The 15,529-nt window shown below is 43.6% G+C and overlaps 2 protein-coding genes across 8 annotated transcripts in view; one reads left to right on the top strand and one right to left on the bottom strand.

Annotated features, from left to right (window-relative positions):
• CRMP1 (collapsin response mediator protein 1) overlaps window positions 1–15,529 on the top strand; it is a 51,566-nt gene that overhangs the window by 30,204 nt on the left and 5,833 nt on the right. For both annotated transcript variants that reach the window (XM_056337832.1, XM_056337840.1), the window contains exons 6-11: window positions 1,121–1,201; window positions 4,535–4,603; window positions 6,607–6,727; window positions 7,822–7,978; window positions 12,542–12,683; window positions 14,327–14,497. In XM_056337832.1, the coding sequence (XP_056193807.1) occupies window positions 1,121–1,201; window positions 4,535–4,603; window positions 6,607–6,727; window positions 7,822–7,978; window positions 12,542–12,683; window positions 14,327–14,497 (741 nt within the window). The remainder of the gene's footprint in view (window positions 1–1,120; window positions 1,202–4,534; window positions 4,604–6,606; window positions 6,728–7,821; window positions 7,979–12,541; window positions 12,684–14,326; window positions 14,498–15,529) is intronic.
• Window positions 1,235–15,529, bottom strand: part of EVC (EvC ciliary complex subunit 1) — an 80,903-nt gene continuing 66,608 nt past the window's right edge. For 2 of the 6 annotated variants that reach the window (XM_056337797.1, XM_056337743.1), the window contains exon 21: window positions 1,236–1,996. In XM_056337797.1, coding sequence (XP_056193772.1) covers window positions 1,807–1,996 — 190 coding nt within the window. In that variant the 3' untranslated portion in view covers window positions 1,236–1,806. Of the gene's footprint in view, window positions 1,997–15,529 lie in introns of all 6 variants that reach the window. The other 4 variants (XM_056337818.1, XM_056337808.1, XM_056337751.1 and 1 more) reach the window with 3 other exon arrangements.

Raw genomic sequence — 15,529 nt, 5'->3', positions numbered from 1 at the left:
AATGGACAGTGGTATCTGTTAGCAATAATAATATTTGCTTATTCAGTTGAGAAAATGTTTCTTTCTTATTCCCAGAGCTATAGCTCTTGGTCTCTTAAGTAACTGCTGTTACACCTCCAATACATGTGGTTTTAATTGGAATTTTAGACATAATAATATATAAATATTCTCTGAGAGGCAGTGCCTGTTAAATTCAACTCCCCATTGCAGTTGCCAAGAGAAATACATCAAAATGTTTAATGTGTGGCTAGACTAATGCCTGTTACCTTGTTTAAATGCACATGTTGTAAACTGTGTATTCCAGCCCATTCAATATTAGCTGAAGCGCCCCAGTGCAAAAGTGGGTGCTGGAGAAACCGCGTCTTCAGTATTTGATCTGTGTTTGAAAACTGGGCTCCTGTGCTACTGAAGTCTGGTTTAAACAGGGAACACATCAGCTGAATACCTTTTGGAAAGGGAACTGAATTTCAGTAGATCTGTGCTCAGAAATTCTCAGTAAAAGAAACTGGATCAACTTTTTCCCTTCTGTACAGATGGGTTTTGAATCTTAGAAAGCAATAAAAGAAAGGATGCTCTAGAGAAAATATTACCACTTTTAATTGCAGAATTAAAGATGTCGGCGGAAGCTTGACGCTATCTGCTCTAAGGAGATGGTGCAAAATGCCTGCACTTCAGAAAAGACGTGTTCTAGCTGTACTAAAATTGTCTGTCGTCCATGGGAATAATTCCATTTTACATGTGCTAAAACTATGGAGAAGAGACTAGTCACTCATGAAACTTAGTCCTGGGTGGAAGGGCTTGCAGAGGTAGCCCTGCAGTACCAGGGGCTGGGGGAAGCACTATGCCTGAGCGGGATGCAACCCTGCTCGGGACTTTTGACCCTGTCTTGGTGCAGAAGGACAGAAGCTCATCCTGGGGCTGGCTGGTGGATAAGTCAACACCGAGCAGTGAAGCTCAGGCTCTTTGTAGAAAGTGGAGAGTGGAAAAGGGAGATAATTTGCTATTCACCTGGATAATTACCGGCATAGAAGGTGCAACACTGAGGTGAACAGAGAGGTCTGACTGTTAAGTAATGTGATTTCCTTATTCAGCAGTATTTCCTTCTTTGTACTACCTGCAGCTTTATGAAGCCTTTACCTTTCTAAAAAGTCTTGGGGCTGTTATCCTGGTCCATGCTGAAAATGGAGACTTGATAGCTCAGGTGAGTGAACTGTCATTTTTGCTTCACTTTGTGAGAAGATAGAGAAAAGAGAGGAGAACTAAAACCCTCTAGTCAGAAAACGGGTAGGAAGAAAGGAACTACCTGGTACGTGCTTTAACTGAGCCTGATGCACTCACTACACACCGCTGGTGTAAAGCCTGGGATGAGGGGATGGAGGCCCTTTTGCCTGCTTTGGTAGAGCATTGATGAGGCAGAGCAGGGATCCCGACAGCTCCTTGCCTTGGCACCAGCTGAGGACTGGATGAGGGGGGCAGAAGGAAGCTAAAAGACCTTTTCTGAATCTGGCAGAAACAAGTGAAACATAACAATGTGAAGCCTTGCTCAGAGATTCTGGGGACAAAAAGCGGAGCTGGGAAGCTTTATGCTAATATTTCTTGCTGCAGCTATCAGCCTAAGCAGCATAGTGAGTTTGGAGCTGGGGGTAAAGCACTCAGACCTATTTATTTTTGAGAATATTCTTACAAATCTCTGAAGTGTGAGAATAAGAAACCACTGTGATCTTCTAAACATTTCAAAAATGGGCATTAAAGTGCAAGTCCTGCTCCTGGAAGATGCCTCTTAGAACCAGGAAACTGGGCTCCAGTTCAGTATGTTCCATTACAGTGTCCCTGCTCCCCAGTGCAGTCTTTGCAGGTCGAGTCCCCTGTGTGGGTACTGTCCTCACGCTGGAGTGTGCCGTAGCTCTGATCTGTGCCACAGCACCTGGGAAGAGGTATCCCAAGGGCAGCAGATGATGGTAAACCTTCCACTGGTCTTTCAGAGGCCAGGATTCCCCTATAAAAGAGAAGGGGTGAGTTTGGGTGGGTGGTGTTATGACTACACATGTGTCAGATGAGTCTTTTAGGCTGTTGCAGAGATGTCTCTCTCCTCTGATCCCTCGTACGTGCATAGACCTCCTCTGAGGTCTCTGGGGCTCCAAGTGAGCCGACTGATTTTTCTGCTGAGCTCTTTATCTGCTGGCTTATCCACTAAGGACTAGGCTGCAGAGCTGACAGGGAAATTACGACAGCCAAGAACAAGTCGTCTCCGAGATCTGGACTAGGGAAGATGCCTTGTCTGGTGGTTAAGGGAGAACCTCAAGTCAACATGGAGTGGTTGGGCAGTGCGTAAGGGCTCTTGCCCACATGGCTTTATTTTGTTGTTTTTCCCTCTGTGGTATTTTGTCCTTTATCTGTCTGGTAAGCATTTACCCCCTTTGAAAGCCTTCTTTCCCTTTTCCCTTCAAGTCTGGATGAAATAACCACTGGGCTCAGAAGTTAATGGTGAGGGGTCAACAGGCACGTACAGTGCAGTTGTGGCTTTCCCCCACTGAAACCAGATGAAAACCCTCATCTGGATTCAAGAGGGGGGAAAAAAAGGCTGATTTCCCATGGAGTTTAGCATGATTTAAAACTACCAAAATATGTAATTTGTAGTTTTAATGTGACATAAAATATCCAGTAGAATGAAAATGAATAATAAGAAACATAATAAGTCAATATTACTGTGCAAATGGCAAAATGAATCAAATCAAACGGCACCCATGATGTTTTAGTACAATCCTCATTAAAATCAAGGTGCAGTCGTGGAATTGCATTCTGAAATAAGTCTGTTTCAGTTACATTTTTCTTTGATCAGTTTTAATATACAGCTATGGAGTATGAACATACAGGACAGAAAAATTACGAGGAAAAGAGGAAACAGTAAAGAAATGTGTGTTATGTTATACATCAATGTATTTCTTCACCGTTGCCTTGTCTCGTAAAATCAGACTTCCCTTATGCTTTTATTTAGAAGGATTATTTGGATAGTGAAAAGAAAGCTGCCTGCAGGGAGGTTTTTCAGGACTACCCCCTGTGCAAATACTAATTTGATTTTATCTAAAAAATATTCTAGCTTATTAGCACTTTCAGATCCTCTTACAGGGGGTAATTTTATCGTGTAATCTGATTTTATTGCGTGATCTGTGACTTGCTTCAAGACGCAAACTTATTCTACTTTGTGTAGCCATTCTTTGCCATTTTGCTGGGGTTTTTTTATATGGTTGTAACTTTATTTTTTGTTGTGTTTCAATTATCTGAAGTCTTCAACTGCCACTGTTCAGAGCTGTTGCATTAATGATTTAGAGCAGCTGTTTTTAAGAATACATATGAAAGATTATGGTTTTCTAACCAAAATATTCTTAATTACACAGTCAGATTAGTACATTCCTATTAATGCCTCTTCAGCCTTGATTGGTTGCAACGAAGGCAAAAGTATATATGAATATTAACTTGCTCAGGTTTTGCAGGAGTGTGTTGGTAATGTGTGAGCTTTTTGCCCTTGGGGACCTGGGATCAAAAATTTATTAGATGACGCAACACAGTACGTTTGGTAACTTCATCCTGGTCTCCAGAGGACATTTGTCTGTTTCAAAGAATCATTACATTTCTTCAACTTGGCCCATTAGTGGGCAGAGCAGGCCAGGGTTGGAGGAGCATCAACAGTTCCGGTCCCACTCATGCTCTGCTGGCAGATGTGGACCAAGCTCCTGTGGAGGATTGTCCACCAGAAGTGGTTGACCACTATTTTCTACAATAAGAAAAGTTTATTCCAATACCACTGCTTGACCTTAAATTAAAAGCTAGATGACACTTCTTTGTCTACTATTTTTTTTAAATTATGTCACTGCTGTGAAGCTGGAAGGCACAGATGTTTTCTGACAGTCCTCCATTGGTCCTAAGATGGGCTTTTTGGTGTGGATACAGCGCCCTCACAACTAGAGAGCACTGTTCTGCTTTCATGAAAACATAATTTTAGTGATTCAATCTGCAGGAAAAAAGTGTTACAGAAAAACCGGATGCCAAAGGCAAGACTTTATCTGTTGAAGTGTCAGCAATGCTAAAAGTTTGAGGAAGGTGATAGTGAGTGCTTCATGGATTGCAACCAGGTAGGATCTTGTGCAAGTAAGGGAAGAATCATAGGCTGGAAATAGCCATAATTACTATTTAGTGTATTGGTTGAAGCCTGTTCCCTGGATTGGTGTCTTGATGTCACATAAGACTTTCTGGAGGGCAGAGGAGATTTCCAGCTGTGCAGCCCAACGGCTTGAGGCACAAACGCTCGGTTGCATTGCAGAGGCAAATCCTCTGCGTGGAGCAGACACTGGGGTGGCGTGGGACCAGTTTAGAGCCAGTGTTTTCAGTCCTCCTCCCCCATCAGCAGGCTTACACAGCTGCATTTACACAGACAAAAAAGGGGCAGTCCAGCGGTATGGGTGTTAATCCGCCAGAGGATGCCTGGTGCAAGGGTTTAATCCTGCAGCGGCGTTCAGCATTTATCCTTACTTTGCAGGAACAAAAGCGTATCCTGGAGATGGGAATCACCGGACCTGAGGGACATGCCCTGAGCAGGCCTGAGGAGGTAGGAGCCTTCCCTCTTTTTGGCATTCATGGGAATATTTTGCCTAGCGTGTAGTATCAGAGCTTGGCTTCTGTAATGTGCAGGTGATAGATGGGTGTGTTGCAGCAGTCTGCTTCTCCCAGTCTCTTCCAGTATTATTCAGACTTGGAAAGTCCAGCTCCCTTACAGCTTGTTTGTTTGCCTGAAATACCCTTTGCTGCTGCAGCAGGTGCATTCTCTTGGTCCAGGGATGAGTGTGTTCTTGTACACTGAGGAGCTGCAGCTCTGGCTGCCCAGGTCACTGGTGTGCATGTATTTTTTGAGTGTGACCCTTGTGATTTGATTTGTGATGATATAAAAAAATGGGCATATCAGGGTAAAAATCAGCAGTGCAGCTTGCGGGTTAGGCTTTGGACTAACTGCATCATTAAAATGCTTTGGCTGCAAACCTCTTCTAAGATGCATGTGTACATATATACCATACATATGCATACGCCCATGTACCGATCTACGTTTATGCCAGCAGATATATTTGTAGTAGAAATGCAGGCTGTAGAAATGTAAATATGCGAGAATGGAAGGATGCTGCAAGGCAGCTTATTTTATGCAGCTCTCTTATAATGAAAACCAGGCTTTGGTATGGATCATCTCAGGCATCTGGAAGGGGTTTCTTTAATGAGAAGGAAAAGGTGGAGACATGCAGATGTCCCTTAATGTACACAGTTCAGACTGTGAATGGGATGATGGAGGGCGGTAGTGGGAAGTGACTGCTTTCCTTGAAGGCTAAAGAGACAAGGGCCTGGGGATTTGAGGCTAAACTGGAAGAGATTGTTGTGGTTTGCAGATCTTTATATAACCTCTCCCCAAGGCAAAAGGAATCAGCTTAATTGGTTGCATTCTTCTATTGAACTGTTTATGTACTTCTTCATTTTGCTGTTCCCTTTTAATGAGAACAAGGGCCTAAGGAAAATCTGCATTTGCAGTTTCCAGAAAGGAATTTTGCCTCTTTCTGACCGTGCATCTGACCATCTTAGCCCCAGCACTGAGGTACAGAGGTCCTGCTTCCTTTCCTGGTCTTCTGTGGATACGTTCGGGGCTTCCAGAGCAAATAGATAGATTGTGATAAAAGTTTTAGGACAACCTGAAAGTGACAGTCTGATTTAAGAAAAAAATATTTTACAAAACTGTGAAGAATTAAGCCTTGTGGTTTTGGAAGGGCTAAGTTGCTCGACTTTTCTAGCACAACTCTTGAACCAAAATTTCTGTACCGTCAAGTCAATATTTTCAGTCACAACAGAGTTTTGGGTATTAGAATGCCAGTGCTATGAGTCTGTCTAGGAAGGAGGTACAAAACCGGTAACTGGGGAAGGGAGTCTGCAGAGCTGCTGGGGGGCACTGCTCCCCTGTCTGAAGATGCCTGCCTGTGTGCCTATGTCCCAGGTGGCTCCTTGGAAGGAGATTGCCTTCATGCTGCCAGAGGGGACTTACTGGGCAATGCTTCAAAAGCTTTTATGGATTACGGGCTAAATTCAGTTCATAGTGCTGAAGTTGCTGTTTGGGAATACTTTGCATTCACTGTCATCTTATCCTTATGTAAAGATTGCATAGCATAAGCTGTCAGGGACAGCTCAGATGTTGTCTCCAAGCTGGAGCAATGTTTCCTTGCTTTGTTCTCCTTCCAACTGCAGGGTAGAGGGTTGAAGCAGAAGAGTGGGAGGGAGGTAAGGAGGAGCCCCATCAGCTGCTTGGATGTGACCTTTCCTGGGGTGCAGGGAGCCAGTTGTGCTGGGGCAGCTGCACCCCATTAAATGGAAGTACAGCCTGGCCATGGTTACTCCTAATGTGAAGTGTCTGAGGTTGGGTTAGCTCCCTGTTTCCCAGCACAGCATCTCTCTTTATGGAAAAAAACAGAATCAACCCCTGAAGAGTTGTTGCTAAACAGTGAGAAATATGGCTAAGTCCTCCAGTTATTTTTAAATTCAGTCTGCTGTTGCAGTTAACTTTTTCCTCCTTGTTTTCCTCAGCTTGAAGCAGAAGCAGTTTTCCGTGCCATCACCATTGCCAGTCGAATAAACTGCCCAGTGTACATCACCAAAGTGATGAGCAAGAGTGCGGCTGATATCATTGCACTGGCCAGAAAGAAAGGTAAAAGACTTCCTTTTCTGCCCCAGAGTCTTTTTTTTTTTTTTTTTTTGTTGCTGTTAAATAGAAGCTCAGTGGAAAACCTGTTCATCTTGACCCAAATCACAAGATATAGGGAGAGGTTGCCAAAGAATGGTAACACCATCACAGACCCTAAATATTTACAGTTGGGAAAGATGGAGGGAAGTCCTACATTTTTCAGTTGGGAAACACTGTCCCCTTGAAGACTGTGTTGTAACTCTTCTTCTTGCTGTCTTCCCTTTTGCTTTTCCCTTAGGCTATTGTATCTCTGTTCATGGGAGGGAGGTATTTTATTCCTCACAGGGCTAGCACATCTTCTGTGCCTTTTGGTGGTATTTCAGGGTATTACCCTCTAAGGGGTGGCTTGGGCAGCAGACCTGCTGTTAGAGATGCCTGGTGCTGACTCCTGGCCTTGCTGCTGGAGGCTGACCCCATTGGATGTGCACTGGGGACATCTGTGGGCCAGCCCTGCTTGCTGAGGCTGTGGGGGGATCCAGGTTACAAAGCACCCAAAGGGGACTTGTGAGCTAGGGGCAGCTGCTTTCGAAGCTGCATTTGCAAGTCAAGACTGTTCTGCTGGTTGGTGTTACAAAGCACATGAGCCATATGGAAAAGCCAGTGAGCAAAATGCCGTCTTGATATTTGTATTTCTGGAGACTTGGGAGTACAATGCTGGGGATCGTATGCTGCTATCTGCTGGTGCTGTGCCCAGCCTGGGAGTAGTAAAAAGGCATCTGTCTGCGGGAGCCCATCCTCCACCTAAACGCCCTCTGAATCGGAGCAACAGGGAGAACGTGGCTGTGATTAAAACAGCACAAATTAAAACCAGGTCTGAACTGTCTCCTTCTGGGTTAGAAAGAGAGCTTTGTAAATATGCTGATCAAAAGATGTGTAGCTCAGAGAGCCTCCTGATCAATTTTTTATCGTACAGACAAAGCCGGGGCTGCTTAATTTCTGGGAGCTACGCTGGCCGTGTAGCAGTGTGTGAATTATACATGGCTGCATGCAGCAAGCGCTATAATGTGCTGAAGAGAGAGTGGATTGTAATCATTCCTGTATATCCTTGTTTCCCCAAGGTCCCCTTGTGTTTGGAGAGCCTATCACTGCCAGCCTGGGGACAGATGGGACACACTACTGGAGTAAAAACTGGGCCAAGGCTGCAGCTTTTGTGACCTCACCCCCTCTGAGCCCTGATCCTACTACTCCAGACCACTTAAATTCACTCTTAGCATGGTAAGATCCTCATTTTTTTTACAGGCTGATGGTCAGGCAGGTGCAAAAGACACGTGGGGTGAATCATCTAAGCATCAGTTTGGTTTCCTTTAGACTAGCCTCATACACAAATCAGCAGGGGAAGGACAGGGAAGGCCAGCGACGGTTATATCCCTGTGTTTAGGCTGTCAGGTGAGCAGGCAGGGCTCTCCAGCTCCTCGTTAGCATGATAGAGAGGCAGCTGCTGGCTCTTCAGGAATTCGTTCTTTTTCTTTCTGCTTTTCAAGCAATGCCTAGTTGTGCAGCTAGGTAGGCTTTAGCCCAGGACTTCAAACTGGCTTTCTCCCTAGTTCTCTGTTTTCTCTCCAGCCAAACTGTTAATACGTGATCGGATGGCATCCTCACTGTCCAGTATAAGCAGCGACCTGGTGGACAGACCCCATCTGTGGGAATAGGCTCCGTTTTAAGCCCTGGTCATAGCTGGCAAGCACAGCTTCTGAAATCAGGGCTGTCCCTGAGCGCAGAGATACCTAGAACTGAGAAAACCTTCCTGGTGCAGTTTTTGTCAAGGCTGGTGTGGGGCTGTAAGCTGTGAGCGCTTTTGAGTCTTGGGCTGTCCTAAATTAACTTGTAGGTCTTTGTAGCAGAGTTTCGTGATTTTAGCTCCTCTGTATTGAAAACTTCTGACTTCTTAGTCTGCCTTCATCTGGCATGGATCAAAGCCATATAAGTTTATTACTTGTGTTTAGTTCTTGCAGCCTTGCTTTTACTTTTAGCTTGCCTTGTGTCTTTATAGGCTCCAGGGTCCTCAAGCTGGAAGACAGCAAAGATAAGTGGTACATACAGAGAAGGTACGTCAGGCAGGAGGAAGAGGCCGGAGTGGATTGCAAAGGAGACTGTCAGGGACTCAGGTGGAGACAGGCTGGTGAACTGGAGGCCATCACTTGACAGGACAGGGATATGGGCTGACTGTCTTCACGTTGGCAGGGAGAGTGTTACCACTAGAGAGATGAAAGGGATGTGGACAACAGAGGGCGAAGTGTCTTTCTCGTATGGATAAGAAGACATCAGCGATGCCTTGCCAGCAACCCAGACTGTAAACCCATCCCTTGACAGTGTTTCCTGCCTGTAGCCAACTGTGGGTCTTCTTTAGCTTAAGCAAAAGACCATCTGCTTTGAAATGAAACAGAAATTCATAGCTGAAGTCCCACCAGGACAGATTGCTAGTGCTGGAGTGAGGAACTCCACTTACCATTCAAAACCTTATTTATAAATTAAGCCATGTGGTACCAGTTATCTCACGCGCTGCGTCCCCTTCCTAGGGTCTCCAGCGCTCTAGCCAGAGAAGTAGTATTTGAACCCTAAAAGTGACCCACTGGTCTTCAGAAAACATTTCCTCCTGAGGTTAGTTTTCCATGTGACTACCTGGCAGGCTGTACGGCAGGCAGTGCCAGCGTGGCTGGCAATGTAAGGACCCTGCATGTGCAACCCAGGCTTGGACAGAGCTGCCCTTTAGGTGGGTGGGCGCCTATGCGTGATGGCAAGCTGCCGTCAATCAGTGCCATTGCTTCGCACACATCTCTCCTTGCTTACGGGCGGGTCAGGCTGTGCAGTCCACCAAACCCAGGTTTTAGCTCAGCTGCCCCAATGATGCTGCGTGGACAGCGCTGTTAATGAAGGCACAGTTGAACTCTGAGTTATGTGTCGTTCTGGCAAGAATATGCAGGAATTTGTTCTGTTGTGACAGTCTGATGGCAGAAATAATTTTGCATAATTGAGCTTTCTGTTCCTTAAAATCAGGACAAGGAAGAAAAATTACTTTTCTGGTCTGATCCATCACTATCAGCACTGTAAAGAGTGAAGCTCATTGTGTGAGGGTAAGGCTGTTAGCCAGCACATGTGAATGTGTACCAAAATGTCTGGCTCTTCACTCTATCAGACACGGCTATATGTTTTCTAGAAGAGAGTCCCAAAATAATAGTATGTGGGTCAAAACAGATTAGCTAAAATAGTACGCGAATTTTTAGAACTGCAATCCAAAGAATGACTTTTTTAAACTAACATCAGAAAGGCAAACTGAGGAGTCACAGAAGTTCTCGTTATCTGTCAAGCATGCAAAAAAGCCTTTTTTTTTTTCTAGTGGCTTAAAGTCCTAGATCCTAAATGACAGCAGCTTAGCCTGCTTTTGGCTTTAATACTTTAAATCTATACTGTGAATCTAAAAAAAGAACTGTATATTTTATCAGTCTGCCCTGCATTTGTGGGGAATTTTATGCAAGAGTGATGGTAAAAACAGTGTTTGACTTTTCTATTGCACTTTCCATTAGGAGACCGATATCTTACCCTCATTAAAAAAAAAACTTAAAACATTCTTCCTCTGCAAGTATGCAGCATACTGCTTGTGACATTTTCCCAGAAAGCGTTGATTTTTCACTGAAAAGCTCATGTGTACAAATCCAGCATGTCTCATGGGGTTTGCAGACTGGGTTTGCCTTGCGAGGTCTGGTCCTTGTTTCACCTGTGGGCCATGCACCTGAGGTAGCCTTCATCTTCCATGGTGTGCTGCTGCATTATTGCCACCGCGATACACCATCCCTTCTGAACTAGGCATGTGACATCTTGGTGCTTCATGGAAGATGTCACCAGCCATGAAAGCCTTGTTGACAGTGAAGAGTAAGATGATGAGGTATCGATGTGGCATAAGATGATGAGGTATCGATGTGGCATTTAAAGATACACATGTCCACTGTTAATTCCCACCATTCCATCTTTTGGAGATGTTTTCCGTGATGATCCCTTCTCATCTCCCAGTTTTTCGGTTGTTCTGATGCTCTGTTTGACAGTAGAGTACATCTAGGCAGTAGGAGCGCCAATGTAGTTAAGGAGGTGTTGGGCGGCTCTCAAGCAATGTGCTTCAGCTTCAGAAGTCTTCTGCTGGTTAGACAGGGGAGTGGTGCATGTCATTAAACAACATTGAATGTCAGAGGAGAGGGAGTTCAGAGGAAGTGACTCCTTTTTATCTTTCATAAAGATAAAAATATCTTTCAGGTGTAGGAATTAATAGCGTGGGGTAAGAAGCATAGTAAAACCTCAGGGAAATGGGCAGTGGTACAGGGCCTGGCTGTGACATTCATGTTTTCATGGTTGTGTTCATCAGAGGGCAGAAAAGAGAGAGAGGGTAAGCCATGAGAAACTTAGCTGACAGGAGAGCAACAAAAAGCGAGAAGTGGCGCTGCAATTTTTTGACTTCGTTGTTGTGTTAGAATAAATGAATGTTTAACTGATGGATTTGGTTTCATCCTATGGAGTAACACCAGGCAGTCATTAATAATCAGGAATAGCTAAACCATAGCTGCCTTTTCCATATTAAATACATGGGTTTGGCTTTTGCTAAAAACTGGCTGGATGGCTGGATGGATGGATGTGAGCATTCATGGAGAAGAGCCAGAAAAGAGGCCAAAGGTTCTCTGACTGCCAGCAACCATTAGGGCTGGGAGCCCATAAAATTGCATTAGAATTACTGATGTGTGACACTTTTTTCCTCTGTACTTGGCTGTTCGTTAGCTTGCTGGAATCTAAATTTGTGGACCAGAATCTTTCAGATGTTTCAGAGCTGGAACTTGCATAGTCAGTAAAGAAAAGGACGACAGGCTCTTGGGGACGTCTCCCTTCTGGAGTGATGGAAGAGAAATCATGGTGTGTTTTAATGTGCTCGTCTCCTGTAAGCTTAATCAAGACCTAAAAATAGCACCCGTTTCCTGTGGATATTGAAGAACCCATCTTCCTTTTTGTCTTTCTATTCTTGCAAGATTCTGCATATTGGTTATGTTCTTCCTTATTCCCAAGAGCAGCTGTGATCCATTTCTGCTCTCTGCAAAAAAAAATTCTCTAGACTGAAAAAAACCTGACTTCTTAAATAAAAGCATTATTATTTGGTAGATCTTTTTGAGTTTTACTCCATGCCTTTTTCTATGTTAAGACCTTTAAGTTGGATAAATCCAGAGCACGTGTTTGACTTCCATATGCCTGCCTTTGTTTAATTAGAAGATTACCTGATAAAAAACTTTCCTTCCTTTTCTATTTTCAAGGTTCTGTTTTGGAAGGTCAGACAAGAAATATTTGTGTAAGACTTGCAAGAAAAATGTATGTGCAAGGGAGAAATGCAGGGAAACAAGCTTGATGCTCATGGCTTTGCATTGTAAAATTTGACATTGTTTTTCAGCGTGGTTGTGAATTAGTTTATCTTCAGAGTGGCAGACATTTCATACAAGCTTCCGATCATTTCCTTAATCCTAGAATAATCCTTTGTCCTGATTAGTGGGCTTGTGCCTGATCTCGATAGATAAGCAGCCTGAAAGCCGAGGGGGCTGTAATCTGGGAGTTCAGGGTGCTCCTGAGGGAAAGTGGAGACGTCCAATGCTGTCATCACTCTTCAGTGATCTGTAGCCAACATGTAAAGGCTGCTGACATGATTTACAGCCAGGCTTCTCGTGTGTAGGCTTGAAAGGCCCGTTCATAGCTAGTCTGAGACCACAATAACAGTGGTGATGCCTGGTGTAAACCTTCTGTATGTTAACTCCGCAGTGGGGACCTGCAGGTGACGGGAAGTGGACATTGCCCGTACAGCACTGCCCAGAAGGCCATTGGAAAGGACAACTTCACTATGATTCCTGAAGGTGTCAATGGAATTGAGGAAAGAATGACTGTTGTCTGGGACAAGGCTGTAGTAAGTAATTACTTTTATGGTCTGAAAAGAAATTGAGTGTCGGCTGAATAATGAAAGCCAGGAGACTCAGCCAGCACTTAAGTGACTTTCTAATATATTTCTGAGAATTCCCTGGGAGAGCACTACTATGAGGTGAATTGTTTATCTCAAAAACCTTCTCCAGTTTTATGAACTCAGGGCCGTGTTTCACTTTTGACGCTGCAACACCATCGTGTTTTATTAGACCTGAGGCTTCCAGATTCCACTGCTCAATTTTCCAGTTGTGTCAGGGTGGATGCTTCTCGGAGATGTAGGATCTGGAGCAGTTTAATGATTTTGATATGGACCCCATATAAACAGGATGAATGGATCGTTTGAATTTGAGAAGCGTCTCGTTGGTTTTGAGAAATTAGAAATGGATGAGCCTGAGGCTAGACGATAAAATGCTTAGAAGGAGAACAATACGTGTAATCCATAGTGGCATATTTTGCAGTGGGGTGCCGGTATAAGTTAGTAACTTTTTGATGGTTCCGTGGATCCTAATGTACAATGATGTTCTCACTCCGTTGCCCATCTTCACATGCACACCCACGCGCGCGCACACACACACACACACTCATTACCTCACATTGCATTGCGCTCAAACGCATCTTGCAGACTGGGAAGTGGTAGTATTTACAACGTGCTCATGAGCACTTCTCCCAGACTGTGTTTAATAATCACTTTCTTCAGGGACCACTGTTGAGATTCCAAGCATAGAAGCAGCTTCAGACATCTGCCAGATAGGAGCAAAGCAGAGAAGCAAGCGCAGTGCAGCCAGCCAGTGCTGTTTCTTTTTTGTTACTGCCACAAAGGGAAGGAGCTGCAGCAAGGGCTGCAACATGGGATTTACAGGTGGTAACATTCAGTCCTGCACCACTTAGCTTATATTTTGCAAGTCTCGTGTTTTACCAGGCAGGAAGTAAGTGCTTATTTAATATTTAAAAGTTGGGTACTGTTGTTCTTCCTTGGAACATTGTTCTTGCTTATTGCCAAGGAAGACCTCAAAATACTCTGCTGAGAGATCAAAATGCTGTTGTGTACAGCTGCTGTTAAGCCATCACTGAGTATATAAAAAGTTCAATTAGTGGTGACATTTCTCCGGGCGATGACTTTATAGTTGGGGTTGGTTTACTTAGATGTATAGGTTTGGTAATACTAAATTATGTAAAAATTATTATAAAAAAAATGGACTTCATTTGCAAGAAGTGTTTCTAAAAAGAGTCTGAATCTTGATCTTCTATTTAATCTTGTAATAGTCATATAAGTTTCTCTATTTTAAAATTGTTAAACCATTTAAATGGAAGTTACTAGAACTAGCAACAAGACACACTTTTGGCACCTCTGTAGAGAAAGGGACCTCAGATAACTGATTAACTTGATGGTGTGATCTGCAGTAAGGTGTTATTGGCTTTTCTTTGGATGCCAGGAGTAGGACATTCATTTATTTGAAACTCCCAAGTAATGTGCCATGTATGAAGTCCTGCTTGATAAAATCTTCGCTTCACGCAACATCACCATGTGTTTGAACTACGTGCTTTCCGGTATCTCCCTGACCATCTAGTACTCTGAATAGTGAACCCCCATTTTATAAGCCTGTTTTGCTCAAATCACGTTGTTTTTAGGCCACAGGCAAGATGGATGAGAGCCAGTTTGTAGCTGTCACCAGCACCAATGCTGCCAAAATCTTTAATCTGTATCCAAGAAAAGGCCGGATTGCTGTAGGATCGGATGCTGATGTGGTTATTTGGGACCCTGATAAGGTGAAGACTATAACAGCTAAAAGCCATAAATCGGTAAGGAGGAAAGGAAAAACGGTAGGAAAAAAGAAATTTCACTGTTGCTTTTCAGCTGTTCTAATTCACATGAGCACCAAATGCACAGGATATAGAGGAGTGGGGTAACTACCTCCTTCTATTCTGAAACTGGTAAATGTTTCAGAAGATGGAAGTATTGAAATATTGCATTGGAAGCAGTGGGATCAGGAACGATTTCTTTTCTCTTTGCGTATACCATTGCACTATTTTTTGCATGCTTGTGGCAGAACTGTAAATAGGTACGAATCAGCAGCTGTGCAGCTGAAGCTAATAAAGCTGTGATGATAAATTTAAAGCTAGCTCACTTTTTTTTTGCTTACCTGAAAAGCACCTGATATGATAAATTGCATGATTAAATCAACAGTATTCTAAATTATGAGAGGTGATTAAATATTTTGATAATACAGATCTCCTCAGCTTCATGGCTGGGATTTTCTATTTAATTTTCTATTTACTGCATACTTTTCTGCCCTTGGTGCGGAGTTCCAGTGACTCAATCACTTCAATTTTGACTGTGACAGGTTTTGTCTTACGTGTTGTCTGTCTCAGAGCTGGTGTCTTATTGTTCAGTGCTTTGGTCTTTTATATTGTGGAATTCTTCTAAAAGTTTTACTGGAAATCCAGTAACGTGGTTTATATAAAAAAGGCAAAACCCTTTAGAAACCGTTAAAAAGTAAGTTTAGGCAATTCAGTTTCTTCTTCTCTGTCTTCAGATCTCTCTGTATTTTGAAGAAAGTAATCATCACCTGCCCTTTGACAATTATTCCCATTTAGATTCAGGTTTTCCTGGTCCTTTCTGGACTCCTTTAGACAGAAATATAAATACGTGTGCTGGCCCCTTTGGAGTTCCCTTACGCAGTCACAGCAGATGCTTGGTGGGACCATGTCCTCTGCTGTTTGGCAGCTGAGTCACAATTTTCCTTCCTTAAGGCTATTGTACTTCTAGAGGCTCTGGTTAAATACGGAAGGTCCTCTTGAACAAATGAGAGAAAGCCCAGATGGAAAGTGAGA

This window comes from Falco biarmicus, chromosome 1 (assembly GCF_023638135.1).
Source record: "Falco biarmicus isolate bFalBia1 chromosome 1, bFalBia1.pri, whole genome shotgun sequence".
NCBI classification, from domain to species: Eukaryota; Metazoa; Chordata; class Aves; order Falconiformes; family Falconidae; genus Falco; species Falco biarmicus.
The sequence above is the reverse complement of the archived record's forward strand: the minus strand, read 5'-3'. Positions and strand labels throughout refer to the sequence as shown.